Source organism: Pan paniscus, chromosome 7 (assembly GCF_029289425.2).
Source record: "Pan paniscus chromosome 7, NHGRI_mPanPan1-v2.0_pri, whole genome shotgun sequence".
NCBI lineage: Eukaryota > Metazoa > Chordata > Mammalia > Primates > Hominidae > Pan > Pan paniscus.
This window is the reverse complement of record NC_073256.2, coordinates 88,779,350-88,798,832: the sequence shown is the minus strand read 5'-3', so window position 1 is coordinate 88,798,832 and position 19,483 is coordinate 88,779,350. Positions and strand designations below refer to the sequence as shown.

The 19,483-nt window shown below is 35.5% G+C and overlaps 1 protein-coding gene across 2 annotated transcripts in view; it reads right to left on the bottom strand.

Moving 5' to 3' along the window:
- Positions 1 to 6,319: 6,319 nt before the first annotated feature.
- Positions 6,320 to 19,483, bottom strand: part of TERF1 (telomeric repeat binding factor 1) — a 38,989-nt gene continuing 25,825 nt past the window's right edge. For both annotated transcript variants that reach the window (XM_014345953.5, XM_008956694.5), the window contains 2 exons: positions 14,833 to 14,936; positions 6,320 to 8,104 (listed from right to left, as the gene is read on the bottom strand). In XM_014345953.5, coding sequence (XP_014201439.2) covers positions 7,928 to 8,104; positions 14,833 to 14,936 — 281 coding nt within the window. In that variant the 3' untranslated portion in view covers positions 6,320 to 7,927. The remainder of the gene's footprint in view (positions 8,105 to 14,832; positions 14,937 to 19,483) is intronic.

Below are 19,483 nucleotides of genomic sequence, written 5' to 3'. Positions count from 1 at the left end.
GAAGTGTGTTTTGCATTTTAAGCCATGTGGAACTATTTCAGTTTTAAAAGTGTGAACATGTACTACTTTCATAAAACTGGAAATAAAAGTTTCAGGATGAAACTGAAAATAAAAACATGATCAAAATATGAAGCTTAAATGTGGCATGATCCTGAGCTATTGAGGGGGGAAACAGAGAACATTAATTTCCTTTGACACTTTAGTTGTATGAATTTTGTAATATAGGATTACATTTTTAATGAGTCAACCACACTTCTAGGAACTAATGTGAATAATATACTATATAATCATAATACAGGTTTATTGGTTTCTGATTTTTTAGAATCTATCCACACATAAAGCACAAAATATTTAATTATAATTTGTGGACAGACTGTGCATGAATGGTGAAACCAAAACAAAACAAACCAACCAACCAACTAACCAACCAACCAACCGCTTGACAATGAAATAGTCATAGCTAACAAAATGAGTGAGTGTTAACATTGGGGATTGCAGATTTCTAATTTCCCCATCTTACTCAGTAAAGCCAAGGAATTCCGTCTAAAGTCAATGGCATAAGAAAGAGTACCTTAAGCAAGTAAAAGGAGAGTAACATTGAACAAAGCATGGGAGGTGCATGGGGAAGGAGGAGGAGGGAGTGTGAGGAAGCTAAACATTTCATCTTCATCTCAGGGAGTTACTGTAATAGGTTTCAAAAAAATAAAAAATAAAAAGCTGGGCATGGTGGCTCACACCTGTAATCCCAGCACTCGGGGAGGCCAAGGTGGGTGGATTGCTTGAGTCCAGGAGGCAGAGGTTGCAGTGAGTCATTGCACCACTGCACTCCAACCTGGGTGACAGAGCAAGACCCTGTCTCAAAACAAAACAAAACAAAACAAAACAAAACAAAAACAAAAACATAAAAAAGAAAGGAATGATCCAGAAATATAGAAAAGACTCTTTAAAAGGGAACTCAAGGGAAGCCGACTGAGGTTTGTTTTGCCTCTGTGCTTCTACTGTGCTTCATACACATATAGCATGTAGGGGTCACACTGTGCCACAATTGAGAGGCCCCTGGGATGTGTTAAGTGTTAAAAACATGTTTGACCTACTTCCTATTCAAAATTCCAAATATATAATACAGAGATCATTTTTCTTTTCAAAATTGCTCATCACAGGATTCCTTTGACTAACAGCTCATCAAAGTTGTTGTTGTAACCACTTGGTAGAAGTAAAAAGGGCTGGGATGGCTGGGCGTGGTGGCTCATGCCTGTAATCCCAGCACTTTGGGAGGCCGAGGTGAGACGATGGCCTGAGGCCAGGAGTTCAAGACCAGCCTGGGCAACATGGCAAGACCCTGTCTCCACTAAAAATACAAAAAAATTAGCTGGGTGTGGTGGCAAGCACCTGTGGTCCCAGTTACTTGGGAGGCTGAGGAGGAGAATCACTTGAATCCAGGAGTCAGAGGTTGCAGTGAGCAGAGATCGTGCCACTGCAGTCCAGCCTGGGCGACAGCGTGAGACTCTGTCTCAAAAAAACAAAAACAAAAAAAGAAAAAGTAAGGCTTGGGGCTTGGGATAAGAGGAACAACAATCTGCTTGATGCCATGCCAACTGATCTATAACCAGACACAGAGGAAAAAGCATCTCTGAAATAATGAAAAATACACTTCTACTGTAAGTGCATTTGGGTGAATTCCCATACATTCTACTATCTGCTGCAGCTGCAGAGCTCCACGGGTATCGAGATCACAGGCCTGGGCTTCTTTATAACAAGCATATCAACATGTATAGAATAAAAGGGAAAAGAATTCTACCTGAATAATGAAAAGTTTTAATTGTGGAGTATCAGCAAATAAAGTTCTGTCACTTACCAAATCAATTTTGGGCAAGTGAAAATAACTGAAGCTCGATTCCTTATCTGTTACATGCAATGAACAATACCACTTTGCCTGTTACTACTACCATTCTGCTAATTAATAATACCATTCATCAAAGTTCTGCAAGAATTAAATGAGATAATCCATGCAAAGCAAAACACGATACAAATCTGGGCTAAAACAGATGTGAGTTCCTTGAGGACTTACGTAGAAAGGGAAAAATTATGTATCTCTTTAAATTATGACTTGTAAATATCATCAAAACATTGCAAAATTATTACTCTTTTCCTTCAAGAGTTGTAGGTCATATAAACCATTGCATTTCTTGAGTCAAACTGTCACTTTTTTTTTTGCTCTTTCAATATAGGATAGATTTAAATGAAAACTTAATGTCATTTTGACATACGAAGGGGTGTGTGTGTGTGTGTGTTGGGAGTAAGTTGAAAAAAATAAAAGCACTTTATGTGCCAGTTATCAATATAATGGCTCTCAGCTCCAAATCCACCCTTCTCTGCCCTGCTTTGTGATAGATGGACATGGGCTGGACTCTGTAAACATCTGTTGACACAATGATCATTAAGCTTTACCAACAGAGGGCTTTGGAGGGTCTCTGGAGTGAATGGACAGGAAGACCATTCCCTTCCAGTCCTGGTCCTATCATTATTATTCAGGGGGGGAGTGATGTGGATGAGTTCCAGTTGCCCCCAGGCCACCTTTCCACCCAGCCACAACCTCCTGGGCTGCTGTTCCAGGTTAGCACCACCTGTGCCCTCTGGCCAGTTTCTTCCCCGCTGTGGGCTGTGGTCCAGGTGTAGGAAGTTCCTCTCTTTGACGAGGTCTGAATCTTAGCCTTGGAGGAAAGGGGGGTCCTATACTTCTTACTTCCATTATTGTCTTCTCTTCCTCAGCAAGGGGGCCAGAAGTCAAAGCCCAAGGACACATTGAGATGGGAATAATTAAATGAGGACACTGAAAGACTATATTCTTAGGGGGAGACTCAACCAGAAGTCACCTCAAACCCTCCCTTAAGGCTCAAGGAATTGTGCAGCATTGAATGGGACTAAGAGGTCATTGGCAGTCAGCTATCCTATCTATTTGTAGCCCAAATTCTCATCACCAGGCTGATCTTGGAAAACTAACCTGTTAATTTATAAGTGGTTCCATACTTGGAAACTTCCAAAACTGGAAAAAAAGCCAAGAGAATTAAAAGAAGTTCCCAGATTCAGAAGTAATTTAACTGCTTGCCAGAACAAGGTCCGATGAATTTTAAAGGAAGGAAACACACTCTAGAATTCCACAGCAAAAGTCAGGAAACTATAACCTGTGGCTAAATCCAGCCTGTTTGCTGTTGTAAATATAGTTTTATTGGAACACAGCCATACCCACTCATTTATATATTGCCTATGGCTAATTTGAGGCAGAGTACACAGACTGTATGGCCTGCGAAGCCTAAAATATGTACTATCTGGCTCTTTACAGAAAAAGTTTGCCACGCACCTTCTGGCTTAGACCGTTAACATTTGATATAATTATTGATGTGGTTGGATTTAGGTGTACCTTTTTATTTCTTCTGTTTGTCCCTGTGATTTTGTTTTTGTTTCACTACTTTTTGTTTCTGGTTTATTATTATTCCAAATAGAGTAATTTAGTATTCTATTGGCTATCTATCTATATTTTTGAAAAAATGCTTGCTCTAGGAATTAACAATATTCATACCTAACTTTTCATGGTTGACCCTTGCTGTCGAGTTCTAGATTGTGTTTCCTTCCTTTAAAATTCACTGGCCCTTGTTCTGGCAGGCAAGAGTTCATATTATTTCTAAAATCACACTTCATTGTGAAATGTAAAAGTCTAGCAGCCAGAAACTGGAAACAACTCTGAGACTAGGCATATACACGGACGATGGACGAGCTTCCGTGACAACAAAACTCTCACCCAGACCCTCTGCAGCAACCACTCCTGGAAGCCAAACCACAATCTCCCCAGTGATCCATTCAGAATGGTCAAGACTTACTCAGTTACTGCCATCATCCCAACATTTTGCTCCCTCTTCCAACATGGGACCAATCAGAGACAGCCAAATAGGTTCCCCAAAGCAATCCTGTAAGTCACCTGCAGTGAGCTGATCAGCCTCCAGCTTCCTCATGCCAACACCCTCCAAGCAGAGCATTCCTGAACCTTGCCCCTTTCCCCCCACTATAAACCTATCTGCCTCTGAGTCTGCTAAACACAAGAGATCGTGGCTGATTCCTTTGCTACCGCAAGCTCTGAATAAAAAGTCTGTTTTTCTCATGTTTGGTCTTCAATTATTTTTACAAACGCTCATCAACAGCGTAAATTATTAATAGAATCATGTAGTGGATTAGTGTAGAAATAAAAATAAACAAGCTACAGCTACAATTTGAATTGTACAAACATGCTGATTGAAAGATGGCAAAGAATACGTACAGCATTTCACTTAATTTCCTTAACTGTCATGAGTCCAAAAGAACAAAAGATACTGTTTCACTTTGAAAGGTTGAGGCAGGAGGATTTCTTGAGGCCAGGAATTAAAGACAAGCCCAGGCAACAAAGCGAGACCATGTCTCTATTTTAAAAAAATAAAATAAAATAAGTTAAAAATGGTAATTCTCCCAGGCTTTGTAGATTCGTCCTGACTTGGGCATTCCTTCAGCGCTTAGCCAGGTCACCTAAATTCTGCTTTAGCTTCCACCTCCTACTTCTGTGGAGCCTAAAGATCAGTCAGAGGTGCAGGCCTAGAGTCCTCTCAGTCTTTTCCAAAAATGTGTCCAGTGCTAGGCATGTGTGTGGCCTTCCGGACTACCTAGTACAGACAAGGGCCCTTCTGAGCCTTCTCTCTCCCACGTATCTTCCTCCCAGTTATTTCCTTCCCAAGCTTTTTGGTCTGTTTGCTGCTTGCCCCGTTTGCCGTCCCCAGCCCCAGATGGTTGCAGGTAATGCTTCTGATAAGCACTGTGAGGCTGTTCTAGTGTGGAGGGGGCAAAACAAAGGCAACCCTCTGAGCTGAACCTTCAGGAACTGCCAGGCAGGTCAAAGCACACCCACATTTCTTGGAGAGCAAGATCTGTATTGCCCGTTCTGGTATCAAGATGCACTAGGAGCACAGGCCACTGTCCTCTCAGTTGTTGCCTGGCTGGGAGACAGGGCATGGTAGGTGCGTAAGCAAAACCACAAAAACTCTTTTACCAAAGCTAAATAGCCTCTTCATTAAGCATTCCTCTGGTTGTTGTTTTTATTAGATAGTAGAGATCCAAAAAGTTGATCTTAAGTTTTTGCTAGCAATGGTTGCTTCAGTGGAGGGACAGATCTTTGGAGCTCCCTATTTTGCTATTTTTGGTGATGTCACTATATAAGATTTTAAAATGATTAACGTTTATAAATAGAGGATATGTTAGTGGCTGTCAGGATTTGGGGAAAGAGAGGTATGTGTGCTTACAAAAGAGCAATGTGAGGGATCCTCATGGTGGTGGATGTATGAACACAAGTGATAATACTGTTTAGATCTAAATACACAGAATACTAAACTGGGGAAATAAGTTGAATGGATTGTATCAATATCAATATCCTGGTGGTGATACACTATAGTTTTACAAAATATTAATATTTGGGGAAACAGGGCCAAGTGTACAGAGATCTCTATATTATGTCTTACAATTGCATGTGAATTTACATTACCTCAACAGAAATTCTGACTAAAAAGAATTCAGGGGCCAGGGCTCAGTGGCTCATGCCTGTGATCCCAACACCTTGGGAGGTTGAGGTGGATGGATCTCTTGAGCCCAGGAGTTTGTGACCAACCTGGGAAACATGGAGAAGCCCTATTTCTACAAAGAAATACAAAAATTAGCCGGGCGTGGCAGCACATGCCTGTAGTCCCAGCTACTTGTGAGGCCAAGGTAGGACAATCACCTGAGCCCAGGAAGTAGAGGCTGCAGTGAGCTGTGATTGTGCCACTGCACTCCAGGCTGGGCAATGAAGTGAGACCCTGTCTCAAAACAAAACAAAACAAAACAAAACAAAACAAAACAAAAAAAGGATTCAAAAAAATACTCAGACTGGAGAAGATGAGGTTTTAGGAATATATTACCCAACTTATTTTGCTTACAATTTCTCTTTTTTTGTATCCACAAGTTATGTGATAAAAATCTTATGTTTAAATACATCTAAAATAGCTCTTCTAATAAGTAAAATTCAAAATAAGAAAGCACCATACTATAATTGATACCGATTTTTCTTTTCTAGTTGTGTGTGAAATAACAGGACATCTTACAATTAATGGCAACTTAGATTTGATGATTTATAGCAGGTGTTTGGAATGAGGCTGACTTAACAAGTCTATTTTGGCTCATGATGCCAGCCTTGGCACTACAAAATATCTCCAATAAATAGTGCAGTATCTTGTGGTGTAACAAGATAAAGGAGTCAGGAAGCATATGGTACTCATCCATGTTTCTGTTTATATATAGGATAACAAATTCAGGAACAATGGGAAAGTAATATATGAAACCTTAATAGGAAATATAATAGAGATTACAAAACACCACTATTTGATTTTTTATGCAAATACTTCAATATTCCAATATTTTTACTCACTTGCTAAATAAAGCACACGACTCGAAATGCTAAATAATTCTGTTAGTCTAAATCTTTTAAAGAATAAAATGTTGGTGAAAAACCAAAATTGTTTAGTAAGGTATGTATGACCTTGTTTATTATCTATCATAGACATCAAGATGATCATAGTTAATACCAATTTAAGTTTTACAGAATACTGTTTTAGGCCCAATATTGATATATTAAATGAAGGTATCAGAGAATCTTGTATTTATGGCATCAGGTTATAAAGATCTATTCAAAACCATTTTTGTCAAAGTTTAAACACTGGAACAAAAGTCAAATGGTTTCTAAATGAGACACAAAATGATTCTTGCTAATAGTACAAATTTTGTCCCATGGGTAATACTATTGTCTTTTTCTTTTTTAAAAAAATTATTTCGATTTTTATTTTAGATTCAGGAAACACATGTGCAGTTTTGTTAGCTGAGTATACTGTGTGATGTTGAGGTTTGGGGTACGTATGATCCTGTCACCCAGGAAGTGAGCACAGTCCCCAGTAGGTAGTTTTTCAGCTCTTGCTCCCGCTCCCCACCCTACCTCCCCAGTGTCTATTATTCCCATGGGTCCTCAGGTATTACTATTTTCAAGTTTTTTTCTTTACATGAAACTACTGAAAGCAAAAGTATGTCATGCTTATAGGTTACTCTGTACATTTATCATTCTATTAATAAACATCTTAAGTAATTAAGTAGTATATTAAGGCCATAAACCAAGTCATTATCTTCTATCAAAGGACTACTGTTATTCAATCATCTAGAAAATTCATTTTAGGCAGGACGCAGTGGCTCACGTCTGTAATCTCAGCACTTTGGGAGGCCGAGGTGGGTGGATCATGAAGTCAGGAGTTGGAGACCATCCTGACCAGCATGGTGAAACCCCGCCTCTACTAAAAATACAAAAATTAGCTGGGCGTGGTGGTGTGTGCCTGTAATCCCAGCTACTCAGGAGGCTGAGGCAGGAGAATCGCTTGAACCTGGGAGGCAGTGGTTGTAGTGAGCTGAAATTGCGCCACTGCACTCCAGCCTGGGCAACAGAGAGAAACTCTGTCTTAAAAAAAAAGAAATTCATTTTAATGGGTTACGTTACAGGGTTGAGGTCAGCCTACAGACACAAAATAGGTTAACTGAAATTTTTTTTTTTTCGTATCAGGTTTTAATTTTTTCATTGGAACAGGATTTGGGGGTGGGGATACTAAATGTGGCAGGGTTCAACAAATTTACATTTTATCAAAATAAGGTTCTTAAAGAATACAAGGATAGCATATGCTTTAACTCTTGTAGCACAAACCCTCATATTAATTGATGGTCACAGAAAAATACTGTAATGCTTTAAACAAAAGTTTTAAATTACATCAATGACACAAGTTTCAAACAAAATGCAGTGATCAAAATACTTAACTGTCCTTTCATCAAGCTTTTACAAACACAATCAGTCTTCGCTGTCTGAGCAAATCAGTTTTAGTTTCTTCATGGTCCTCCATCTGTCTTTTAACATGACACTTGTCCGGTTGTTGAATTTATAATGCAACAGTATTTTAGACCAGTTTCCCTCTCCATATTTCCTCACACCAGATCTCAAATTCTTGTCTTCTTCCCAAAGCCATGCCTTTTGATAAAAAGTAAAACAGTTATTTACAGAAACAATTATTCAAAAAGAAAATACCTACTATAAATGCCAGTTTTAAAAAATCAAAATAATGCTTAGTTTCTTAAAGACGGAAGACTTCTCTAAACATTTCTTAGATTTTTAAAAGATTTTACATTTATCATAACATTTTTAGGGGTCATTATTATTACTGTTCATTTTATGTAAGCTCAGCTGCCCAAGATCAGATAGCTAGAAAGTGGCAGTGCTACATGTCAACTGAATTTGTCTGACTTTAAGCCCACACTGTCTCTTAAAATGCTCTTCTACAATTGTTAATAGTTGTATTTATTATCCTCCAAATCTCCAAATAGGCTTTGTGAATGTTTAGTAGTTCACTAATGAACTCAGTGAAAAACCTGTTCTGCCTATGGTAGGGGAAGTATTACACACCCATATAAAACTCAAATCTTGTCTAAAATAGACTTTCAAAAACACAACTAACATAAACTAATTAAAAACATTTAATTTTATGCTGGGAGAAAATTCCTAAACATTTTTAAAAATCAAATTTAATACTATACACAGAAAAATTACTGATACTTGGCATTTGCTACAGGCAACTAATTATTCCTTCTGTTGGCATGGTGAAAGAGCAATTTGACCATCTGCGTGGTTATTTACTGTGTCTAGACTACAAGAAATTCTCCAGCACTTCACATTTTCTTTAAAAACCCGGTTCATCAACCCACTCATTCAGATGGCTGCTATCAAAAAAAAAACAAAATAAGTGTTGGTGAGGATATGGATAAATTGGAACCTGTGTGCACTAGTGGTGGGAATGTAAAATTATAGCACCACTATGGAAAACAGTATGACAGTTACCCAAAAAATTTTTTAAAAGGACTACCATATGATCCAGCAATTCCACTTCTGGGTACATATCTAAAAGAGTCGAGAGCAGGGACCTGAAGAGGTATTTGTACATCCATGTTCATAGCAGCATTATTCACAATAGTTAAAATGTGGATGCAACCCAACTGTCCATCAACTGATAAATGGATAAACAAAATTATATTATATATTATACTTATATAATTCAGCCTTAAAAAGGAAGTTCCGACACATTCTAGAACATGGATAAACCTTGAGGACATTAGGTTAGACAGAAAAAGAAAAATACTATGCTACTTCTGATATGAGGTGCCTAGAATAGTCCAACTCATAAACAGAAAGTAGAATGATGGTGGCAAGGGGGCTGGGGGGATGGAAATGGACTTACTGTTTAATGAGTACGGTTTCAGTTTTGTAAGAGGAAGAGTGCTATTGATAGATGGTAGTGATGGTAGCACAATATGAATATATTTAATGCTACCAAACTGTACACTTAAAAATAGTTAAAATGGCAAATGGTAAATTTTATATCATGTGTACTTTACTATAATCGAAGAAAAAAAAATCCAGTTCAATTGTCTGATGCAATATTAGAAAGAATTCAAGGTGGCCTGAAGAATACAAACATGACATGAGAACCATCTCGTGTATGACTCAGTACCAAAAAGTTGGCAGTGACCGTAACCAAACCCATGCAGAAGTTTGTTTGAGCTACCTTAAACCTGATCCCCTGTTCTTGCTATTCCTCTGCTTTGTGACTTAAATCCAAGATACGAACCTGGTCTCTTCTGTACGTGCTTTTGCTTTTGTTTGTCTGCAGCACACCTATCGGCAACTGTGCTGCTTACAAGTACATGGCTATTCAATCGCTAGACAAAGGCTGACAGCCTCCTATGACCATCTATTACTGCCTGACTCGGCCTTCACTCCTACAAAACCTCACTACACTGCTTGTCATTAACTGACAAAAAACAAGAGATGCATTAATAAATTTTTCATGTGTGGGGTGACTGATTAAAAGCACTTCAACAGTGGGTTATTAATCTTTGGGGTCATATAAATCTTACAGACATACTCCACAGAAAAGTATAGTATCTAAAATTTCATATACAAATTTGGGGGCCACATAAACTCTCTTTAAAGAGGTTATCAACTCCATGGTCTCCAAGTTAAGCATTTCTGTTCTTTCAAAAACTTGTCATATACTTTATTCAGCTTTAAAAAGTAGTTTGTGGTTTAGACAAATTTCATACACATATACAGCATTGTTTTCTTGTTCTTATCTGAGCTGTAGTATTTTTAATAAGGTGCACAGACGACGTTTGATACAATACAAAAGCCCCTTTCTTTCAAGAAATGACCAATGTTTTCTGAATCCTATTTGGGGTCCTGGGTGCAGTATGTTTAAGCAGTATTTTCCAATGTATCATCTATAGCAGGGGACAGCAAGCCACTGCCAAAACCCAGCCCAAGGCTGGTTTTCTACAGCCCCGGAGCTAAGAACCATATTAAAATTTAAGTCATTTAAAAAATATATTTAAAATATGTAACAGAAACTATGTATGTGAAATATACATAAAATCCATTAGTAATAAGTATATTATAAATCTTACTCTTTATAGAAAAATTTTGCTCACCCCTAACCTAGAGGAAAGTAGTAATGTTGTCAGTATAGATTAACTGAAAACTAACAGTGTTTAGCATTAAGTATTTTATTTTTTTCTTCTATTGAAAAAGAGTAACTTTAGCTTGATATAGTGTTACTTCATGGTTGATTATGCCTTGATTGTTTTGCTTGATCTAAATGTTTTCAGTCTTTGCTTAATTTTACCTGTGACTGAAAGAGTTTTGAAAACATCATACAGAATAAGCTATCGTCTGGCAGGTAAGGAAAGCTGTAATTTTTAAGTTTAGAGGTTCAAGTGGCCTAGTAGTCATTGGTACCAACTTCTACTTTCTATAGCTAGAGTTTAATGAGTGACACAACTGACCTGTGTCAGATCAGAAAGAAAACATATGGGCAGTACAATTTCATAAAGTCTACTATTGTGCTTAAAACTTTCCATTTCCTCATTTTATACATTTAACTGATTGTACCAGATTCCACTGATAGTAATAATTAAGGGAAGAGTTTAAGATGACGTATTTCTGGACATTAAACCCATACAACCCCATTTCCTTTGTTTTATTGTCATTTGTCTTTTATTTTCTCAAAAAATCAAATACAAAATCGTAACAACCCCAGCCATGCCAATAGCCTGAAAAGATACAAAGAGCACATAACAAATTAAAACACACCAATCTTTTTCTTTCCCAAGGCTAGAGATTACATAACTCAGATCTGAACTGTATATCCATTCTAAAGAACAAATAATGCTTTTTAATGCCTTAAAATGATACTACGAATAGTAAAAGAAAATACTGCTACAGTATTTCTCATTACATACTGTTTATGGAAAACAGTTTGAAAGGCATTTACTTTCTTCTTTAATGGAATAAGTTTATAAAAGGAGGGCTCTTTAATTCTGATAAGGAAGGAAGAAATATCTTTAACAGACCAATGCAGCAAAAGAAAACTGTCCAAGTAGACATGGGCTATTGCCGTAAGTTTTTTTTTTAAAAAACCTCAATACAAAATAAAATTAAGTCTGTCACTTATCTTCTAAAACAAGTATTTTAACAAAAGGCCAACAACGGAAAGCTAAAAAATAAAACCAGGCCCTTGTGATATCCACAGAATTCTTTTTTGGCATAGGAAATGGTGATAGATATTATCACTGATTATGTGGTCAATATCCTACATTTCGTTTTGAATAGAAGAGAAACAACTGTTTTCTTCATATATATCTGTAAATAACACCTCATTTGGAATGGCTGCTGGAAGAACTATAGGGAAAGATCAGTTATATGTACAAGGCAGAGACTTCTGGTTTCCAATCTAACATGTGAAGAGCTTGGAAATCATCACTCCAGTCCCCAGAAGAAAAAAACTGTTGAACAAACTGAAACTCAGTAACTCTTCTTAGATACATCAAAGAACAAATGTCACAGGGCAAACTGCTGCCCTGAAAACTAAAGAGAGAGGCAGATTGAGAAAATCACAAGAATTACTGGGGACAGAAAGGCCAGGAGCAGAAGCTCACAGCTGGAGCCAATACTGGTAGGAGCAATTAACTGTGACTGAGGAACTGATGGAGGATCAGTGTGGATAAGCTTGAGAGTTAAAAACTCCAAGGGCCCAGTTTCAGAGGGACTCACAAACTTTTGTGAGTTTTATCTCCAGGAGCCCCCCCAGGTCTCAGGGTAAAGATCACACAAAAATTCCTTACTGCTTCTAACAGGCAGAGGGAAAAAGTAGCCATTTTGAAATACTCCCCAATTAGAAATACTCCCCATTTCAAAATAAATGAGGAAAGTGTTCTGGTCTTCTTAACAAAATCCTTTCCTCAAGAGAAACTAATTTTGCCAGAACCTAACCAACTGAGGTTTTACCAGAACCTAACTTACCTGTGGAAATACTCAACTCCACCCCTCTCTAGCCTTCATGTCTCACCCAAGGGGTGGTGGGCTGAGAAGCACTTATGAAGGTCACAGCCTAGGACACAGGCTTACTAAAAGAAGGAGACCTATGCACAGGACTCCAGAACGCTTCACCTCCCCTTACCTTACCACCACATTAGTCAGGATCCTGGGCATTATAGTTGAAAGAGGTCCCTCAGATTCTTATTAAAAAGCAGTCTCTAGGGAAACCCAGAGACAACAAGAGAGACAAAAACAGGACACTAAAGGAAATTTTAGCCTTTGACACCTACAGCTACAGCAAACGATAACTCCTAGACAGATAAACATAAAACCTCACATTAAAGGATCATTTATCTCATTTCCTTTTACCTGATATATCATGTCTAGCTATCAGCAAAATATTATAAACATGCTAAAAAGCAAAAAACACAGTCTGAAGAGACAAAGCAAGCACCAGGACCACACTCAAGATATGGCACAGATTTTGAAATTGTCAGACTTGGAATTTAAAATGATTATGATCAATATGTCAAAGGATTTAATGGAAAAAGTGGACAACATGCAAGAACAGATGGGTAAATGTAAATGGAGAGATGAAAACTCTAAGAAAGAACCAAAGGGAAATGCCAGAAATCAACATGGTAACAGAAATGAACAATGCCTCTGATGGGCTCATAAGCAGATTAAACACAGCTGAAGAAAGAATCAGTACATTTGAAGATATATTAATAGAAAGTTCTCAAACTGAAAAGTAAACAGAAAAAAGAATGAAAAAAGATAAAGGAATAACTAAGAACAGTGGGACAATCTTAAAAGGTGTAACATTTGGAATCATAATGGGAACACCAGAAGAAGAAGGAAAGAAACAAAAGAAAGATTTGAAGTAATAATGGCTGAGCATTTTCCAAAACTAAAGACAGACACCAAACTACAGATTCAGGAAGCTCAGAAAATACCAAGCAGGATAAATAAACAAACTATATACATGTACATCATATTCAAACTGCAAAAAAAATCCAGCACAAAACGTATGCATGACTGTGGTCGCATATGGTAGCATAAGGTTAGCATTTCCCTCTTCTCCTTTGGGAATTCACCCAAAAGCAACAAGAAATAAAATCCCAAACTCTGAAAAAAGTTAAGAGAAATTTACAACCTGAACCATAATGTAGGTAGAAAGGGTATAAATAATCAGTGCAACTTAGGTGTATGAAAAAGCAACTCTGTCTACAGATCTCAGGAAGCGTGTGCCATCTGTTTTTCTAATGAAAATACCCTGAGGTACACCCCCTAAATCTCTGGTCAGCAACAGCAGGAGCTCCCCTCAACCTACCAAAGGCCAGAGATGGCAAGGCTAAAAAAGGGAATCACAAAGGCAAGTAATATGTGTAGGAAGCAAATCAAAAGTAGAAGTTGCTTGCTATGTTCACTGGGGGAGAAATGAAGGGTAACATAACCTTGAGTCACAGAAGATATTCCGAGTAGCGTGCAACTTGACACTATCTGCAACACCTCAGTATGAACTATTTGCAATTAGCTTGTCAAAAAAAAAAAAAAAAAAAGGCACCTTCGAGTAAGAAAACGGTTCCAGCCACAAAAGAAAACAAGGGCCTGACTGGGTGCAGTAGCTCATGCCTACAGTCCCAGGACTTTTGGAGCCCAAGGCGGGAGGATCACTCAAGCCAAGTAATTCAAGACCAGCCTAGGCAACATTGTGAGACACCATCTCTACAAAAACAAGGGGGAAACACACACACACACACACACACACACACACACCCCACAAAAACAAAGACCAGATTTATCCATCTGCTGTGAACAACTAGACAATCAAAAAATACATAAAATAATGGTTTCAGACACTGGACAGATGGCACAAGACTATAGTCACTGAAAGGGGAAGCAAATGAATCAAGCCCTAAATTGACCCACCTTAATAAAATTTTGTGATCAAACGGTATCTTTTCTTTGTTTTTAAGTAAAGAAAACTCTTTTTTAAACTGGATCCCTGTTAGGAAAATTTAAACATCAAAGCTTATAATGTGGAGTTAAGTCCCACCTTACATCTAATAAATAGATTTTATGATAGTATCACAATAATTCCAAACAGATGTCAGTACCAACACCCAACTTAAGACTTTTTAATGTGGGTGAAGTATTTCATTTTGAATAGGCTGATTAGTCACCTATCTAAGACGGCAAAATAAAAGATGGCAAAGGGTAAATATTTTACACTCAAAATTTTGGGGAGGTTGAACAGAAATAACCACAATTATTCAACTTATAACTTTAATGTCCATAAGTGTTATTCGAATATTAAAAAAACCAAATACCTGTCTTTTTCTAGCTCGATGTTTTTCAGGAGTTACCGGCTGACTCTTGGAAACAGGTATTCTGCTTTCAGTGGCTCTTCTGCTTTCTTTTTTCTTTTTTGTACCTAAAAGTAGAAAAATAATGTCATAAATATTGTTTTACATTAAAGAAAAAAGAGCAATTATATTTTTAATGATTATCATGAAATTCCTTTTTTAAGCGATTCTAAGAAAAAGTACATGTTTAATTTTTTCCTTCAAATCTGGAAGCAGCATGGTATAGTGCAAAGATCAGCCTTTGAAATCAGAGGGGGGGTGTTTTGAGTCTTGATTCTTTTATATGTCTTTAAATAAATCATTTCACATCCCTGAACCTGTCTTTTCATTATCTGTTTAAAAAAAAAGGAAAAATATTTATTGCATAGGATCGTTGAAATTTTCTTACGATAATGTTTTAGGAGTACTAAGAAGCATAATCCTTTCCTCACTCCTTCTTTCTTATTCATAGTCAGTTTGGTAAGACAAATATATGTAACTGAAAAGAAACAGAACTGTAATTACTGAAAAATGATAACTGTTTAGGCAGAAAACCTAAGAGAATCTACAAATAGAATTAAAAGATCAGTAAGATCAATACACAAAAAGGATTTCACTCATTAGCAATAGGATTTCTATTCGTTAGCAACAAACAGTTAAAATAATTTAATTAAAACAATATAAAGATACTATTTACAATAGCCACAAAAAAATCTAACATTCTTAGAGATAACTTTTTTTTTTAAGAGATAGGGTCTCTCTCTTTTGCCTAGGCTGAAGTGCAGTGGTATGATCATAGCTCAAACTCCTGGGCTCAAGTGATACTTCTGCCTTATCCTCCCTCACCTCAGCCTCCTGAGTAGCTGGGACTAGAGGCACCGGCCGCCATGCCCGACTAATTTTTAAAAATTTTTTTGTAAAGACATGGTTTCACTATATTGCACAGGCTGGTCTCTTAATTCCTGGGCTCAAGTAATCCTCCTGCCTTGGCCTCCCAAAGTGCTGGAATTACAGGTATGAGCCATCATGTCATGGCCTCTTAGATAACTTTAGCAAAAGTGACACATTTGTATGTAGTAAATTATAAAGCTTTACTATGTATATAAAACATGTTATGAGAAGCTTTATCTATCTACCTATCTACTTACCTACCTACCTACTGCTGGCCTTCTATATTCGCAGGTTCTACATCTGTGGATTCAACCAACCTTGGAATAAAATATTTGGGGTGAAAAAAAGATATATGTTTTATATATATTATATATATATATAATATTTATATATAATATATAATATTATTATACTATATAATATATGGTATATACAATATGTTATATATAATATATATGTTGTATATAATATATATTTATATATAATAAATTTATAATATGCTATATATATTATATATAAAATATATATATATTTCCCCCCCGAATATTTTATTCCAAGGTTGAATTTTATTCCAAGGTTGAATCTATGGATTCAACCAATATATAAATTTATTATATATAAATATATTTAATATATATTTATATATATGTTAATATAACATATATAATATATATTATATGCAATATATATATTTACATATATAATATATAAAAATTTATATGTATTTTTCCCCCCAAATATTTTATTCCAAGGTTGGTTGAATCCACAGATGTGGAACCTGCGAATATAGAGGGCTAACAGTTAGGTAGGTAGGTAGGTAAGTAGATAGGTAGATAGATAGATAAAGCTTCTCATAACATGTTTTATATACATAGTAAAGCTTTATAATTATATATAAATTATAATGTATATAATATATATAATTTATATAAATTATATAATTTATATATATTCTTTATATATTTTTATATATAATATATAATTATATATTATATAATTATATATTATATAAAATCATATATATAATTATATAATATATAATTATATATATAATTATATATTATTTATATATTTATATATTATATAATTTATATATATAATTATATATAATATAATATATATAATTTATATAATTATATATAATTATATATACTATAATATATAATTTATATAAATTATATATATTATATATAATTTATATAAATTATATTATAATATATAAATTATTATATAATATATTATATATGGGTTTTTATATAATATATGATATATAGTATAATTATTATATATTATAATTATATATATTATGTACATTATATATTATATATTATATTATATATAAACCATACTGTGGGCCATAAAACAAATCTTTAAAAAAAAAATCTATGAGGCATATTCACAGACTGAAATAGAATTAAACTAAAAATCAGTAACAGAAAGATATTTGGAAATTAAACAACTTCCCTCATAGGTCATATATATATAATATATTATATATAAATATATATTATATGTAATATATAATATATATTTATATATAATAACTACAATAATAAAAGTGATACAAATAAAAAATATAGTCTAACAATTATTTACTACAATTTAGTTATCATTTACATTGTTTTAGTTACTGTAAGTAATTTGGGGATGAGTTAAAGCATGTGGTAGGCGGGTGCACAGGTCTATATGCAAAGACTATGCCATTTTATGTAAGGGACTTGAGCATTTGAGAATTCTGGTATCCCTGCTGTGGGGGCAGGGGGATGGGTCCTGGAACCAATCCCCTGTGAAAACCAAGGGATGACTGTATATATAAAAACATGTTAGAGAAATATATTTTGTTCATGCATAGGAAACTTAATGTAATGGTGTCAGTTCTCTGCAAAATCATCTATTGTTAACAATGCAATTTCACATAAAAATCTCAACAGGGTTCTTCGTATAGTTTAACAAAATTATTCTAAAATTATGTGTTAAGACAAGGTAGTCCACTATTGGCTCTGAGCACTCCTGCAATTCCTGTTGAATGTACAAAAGCCTTATTCATCTCCTGAAATAGTGCATTTTCTATAGCCAGTCAGATAGGCAATTAAGCAGGTCAAGGAAACCACAACATGATGACCAGGCCAACTGCTCTCTCCTGGGAGAGGGTACTGGCTTGTTTGCTATTTGTTACAATGTTTTGTTGCTTACTCAAAAAGCACTGGGCCCTTGGCTCTGAGTTTTCCTCAGCTGAAATATAACTTACTGCCTTCACAGCATCCATTTAGGCCTGTTGCATAGTCCACCGGACTTGGGGTAGGGAAATCTGAACAACTACATCAATGCCATGTTGTTTGCTATAATAATCTGTCTTACTCTAACTCATTAAGTCACTAAGTCTTGTTGTCTACCTTTTGTACCTATAAAGTAGCAGCAGGTTTACTGCTTATAAAGCCCTATGGCTAGGTTTTTTCCCTGACAATATGGAACACCAAAACATCAGAATAGTCAAGATACTCTTGAAAAACAGTAAGATTACCCTACTACAAACATGGGATGTTGACATGTATGGGATTTTGACATATATATTGGGTGTGTTCCAGTCAGGAAAATGGAAACCACACTAGCTCTGATGGAGAGATTTTAGCATTAGGAGAAACGTTTAAATAGGTGCTAGGGGACTAAAATAGCAAAAAGCAAATAATCACATAAATGTAAAGACAAATTCATAATTATATTTGGGAGATTTATCACTTTTCTAATTGATACAACAATAGACAGGAAAAGAGTACATATATAGAATACCTGAACAGCATTATTAAAAACTTGACCTAATTGACATTTTAAAACACTTCATTCAACAATGCCAGAATTCACGTTCTTCTCTGTGCACATCCAAATGGACCAAAATAAACCACACTGTGGGCCATAAAACAAATCTTAAAAAAAAAAAAAAAATCTACGAAGCATATTCACAGACTGAAATAGAATTAAACTAAAAATCAGCAACAGAAAGATATTTGGAAATTAAACAACTTCCCTCATAGGTCAGTAAAAAAGTCTCTACAAAATGAAAAAGTATTTTGAACTGAAAATCCAACATAGGAAAACAATGCTACAACTATTGATTATATAAAATATAACCAAGAAAATTTGGGGATTGGTGGAAGAAATTTTTGCAAGGTCAATTAACAGACTAAAGTTGATTAACTAAAGTTGACTGACCTCTTAAAGCATTTCATATTCTTTATTTTACACAGATCATAAAGGTAACTGATAGATTTCTTGTGAAACCACCTTTATCTGAAGTACTGAATCCTTCAGTTTTACATATTAAAAATTAAATGTAAATATATTTTAAAGTAACATATGTAACTTGATGACATTTTTCTAAAATTTGATTTGCTTTCAATCTGTACATTCTTCTATTGAGGTAGTCCATCTAAGCAATTAAAGGCCTGGGCTCTGGAGTCAGACTGTCTGATTTCAAATTTTGGCTCCTGTTCTATTCATACACTGTGTAACCAAAGGCATTTTATTTACCTTTTTAAGTCTCAGCTTCCTCATCTGTATAATGGAGATGATAAAAAAAAAAAAACAGCACTAATCTCATAAGGTTGTTTTGAGGATTGAATGCATTTACCTATAAAAAGCTTTCAACTCAAATATTAATAATTTCACTCAATGCTGGTGAGTTTTTCTGCACTGATGAAATCTGGATGATTTGGCTTTTTCTTTCAACTTTTCTGAATTAACTTGATTT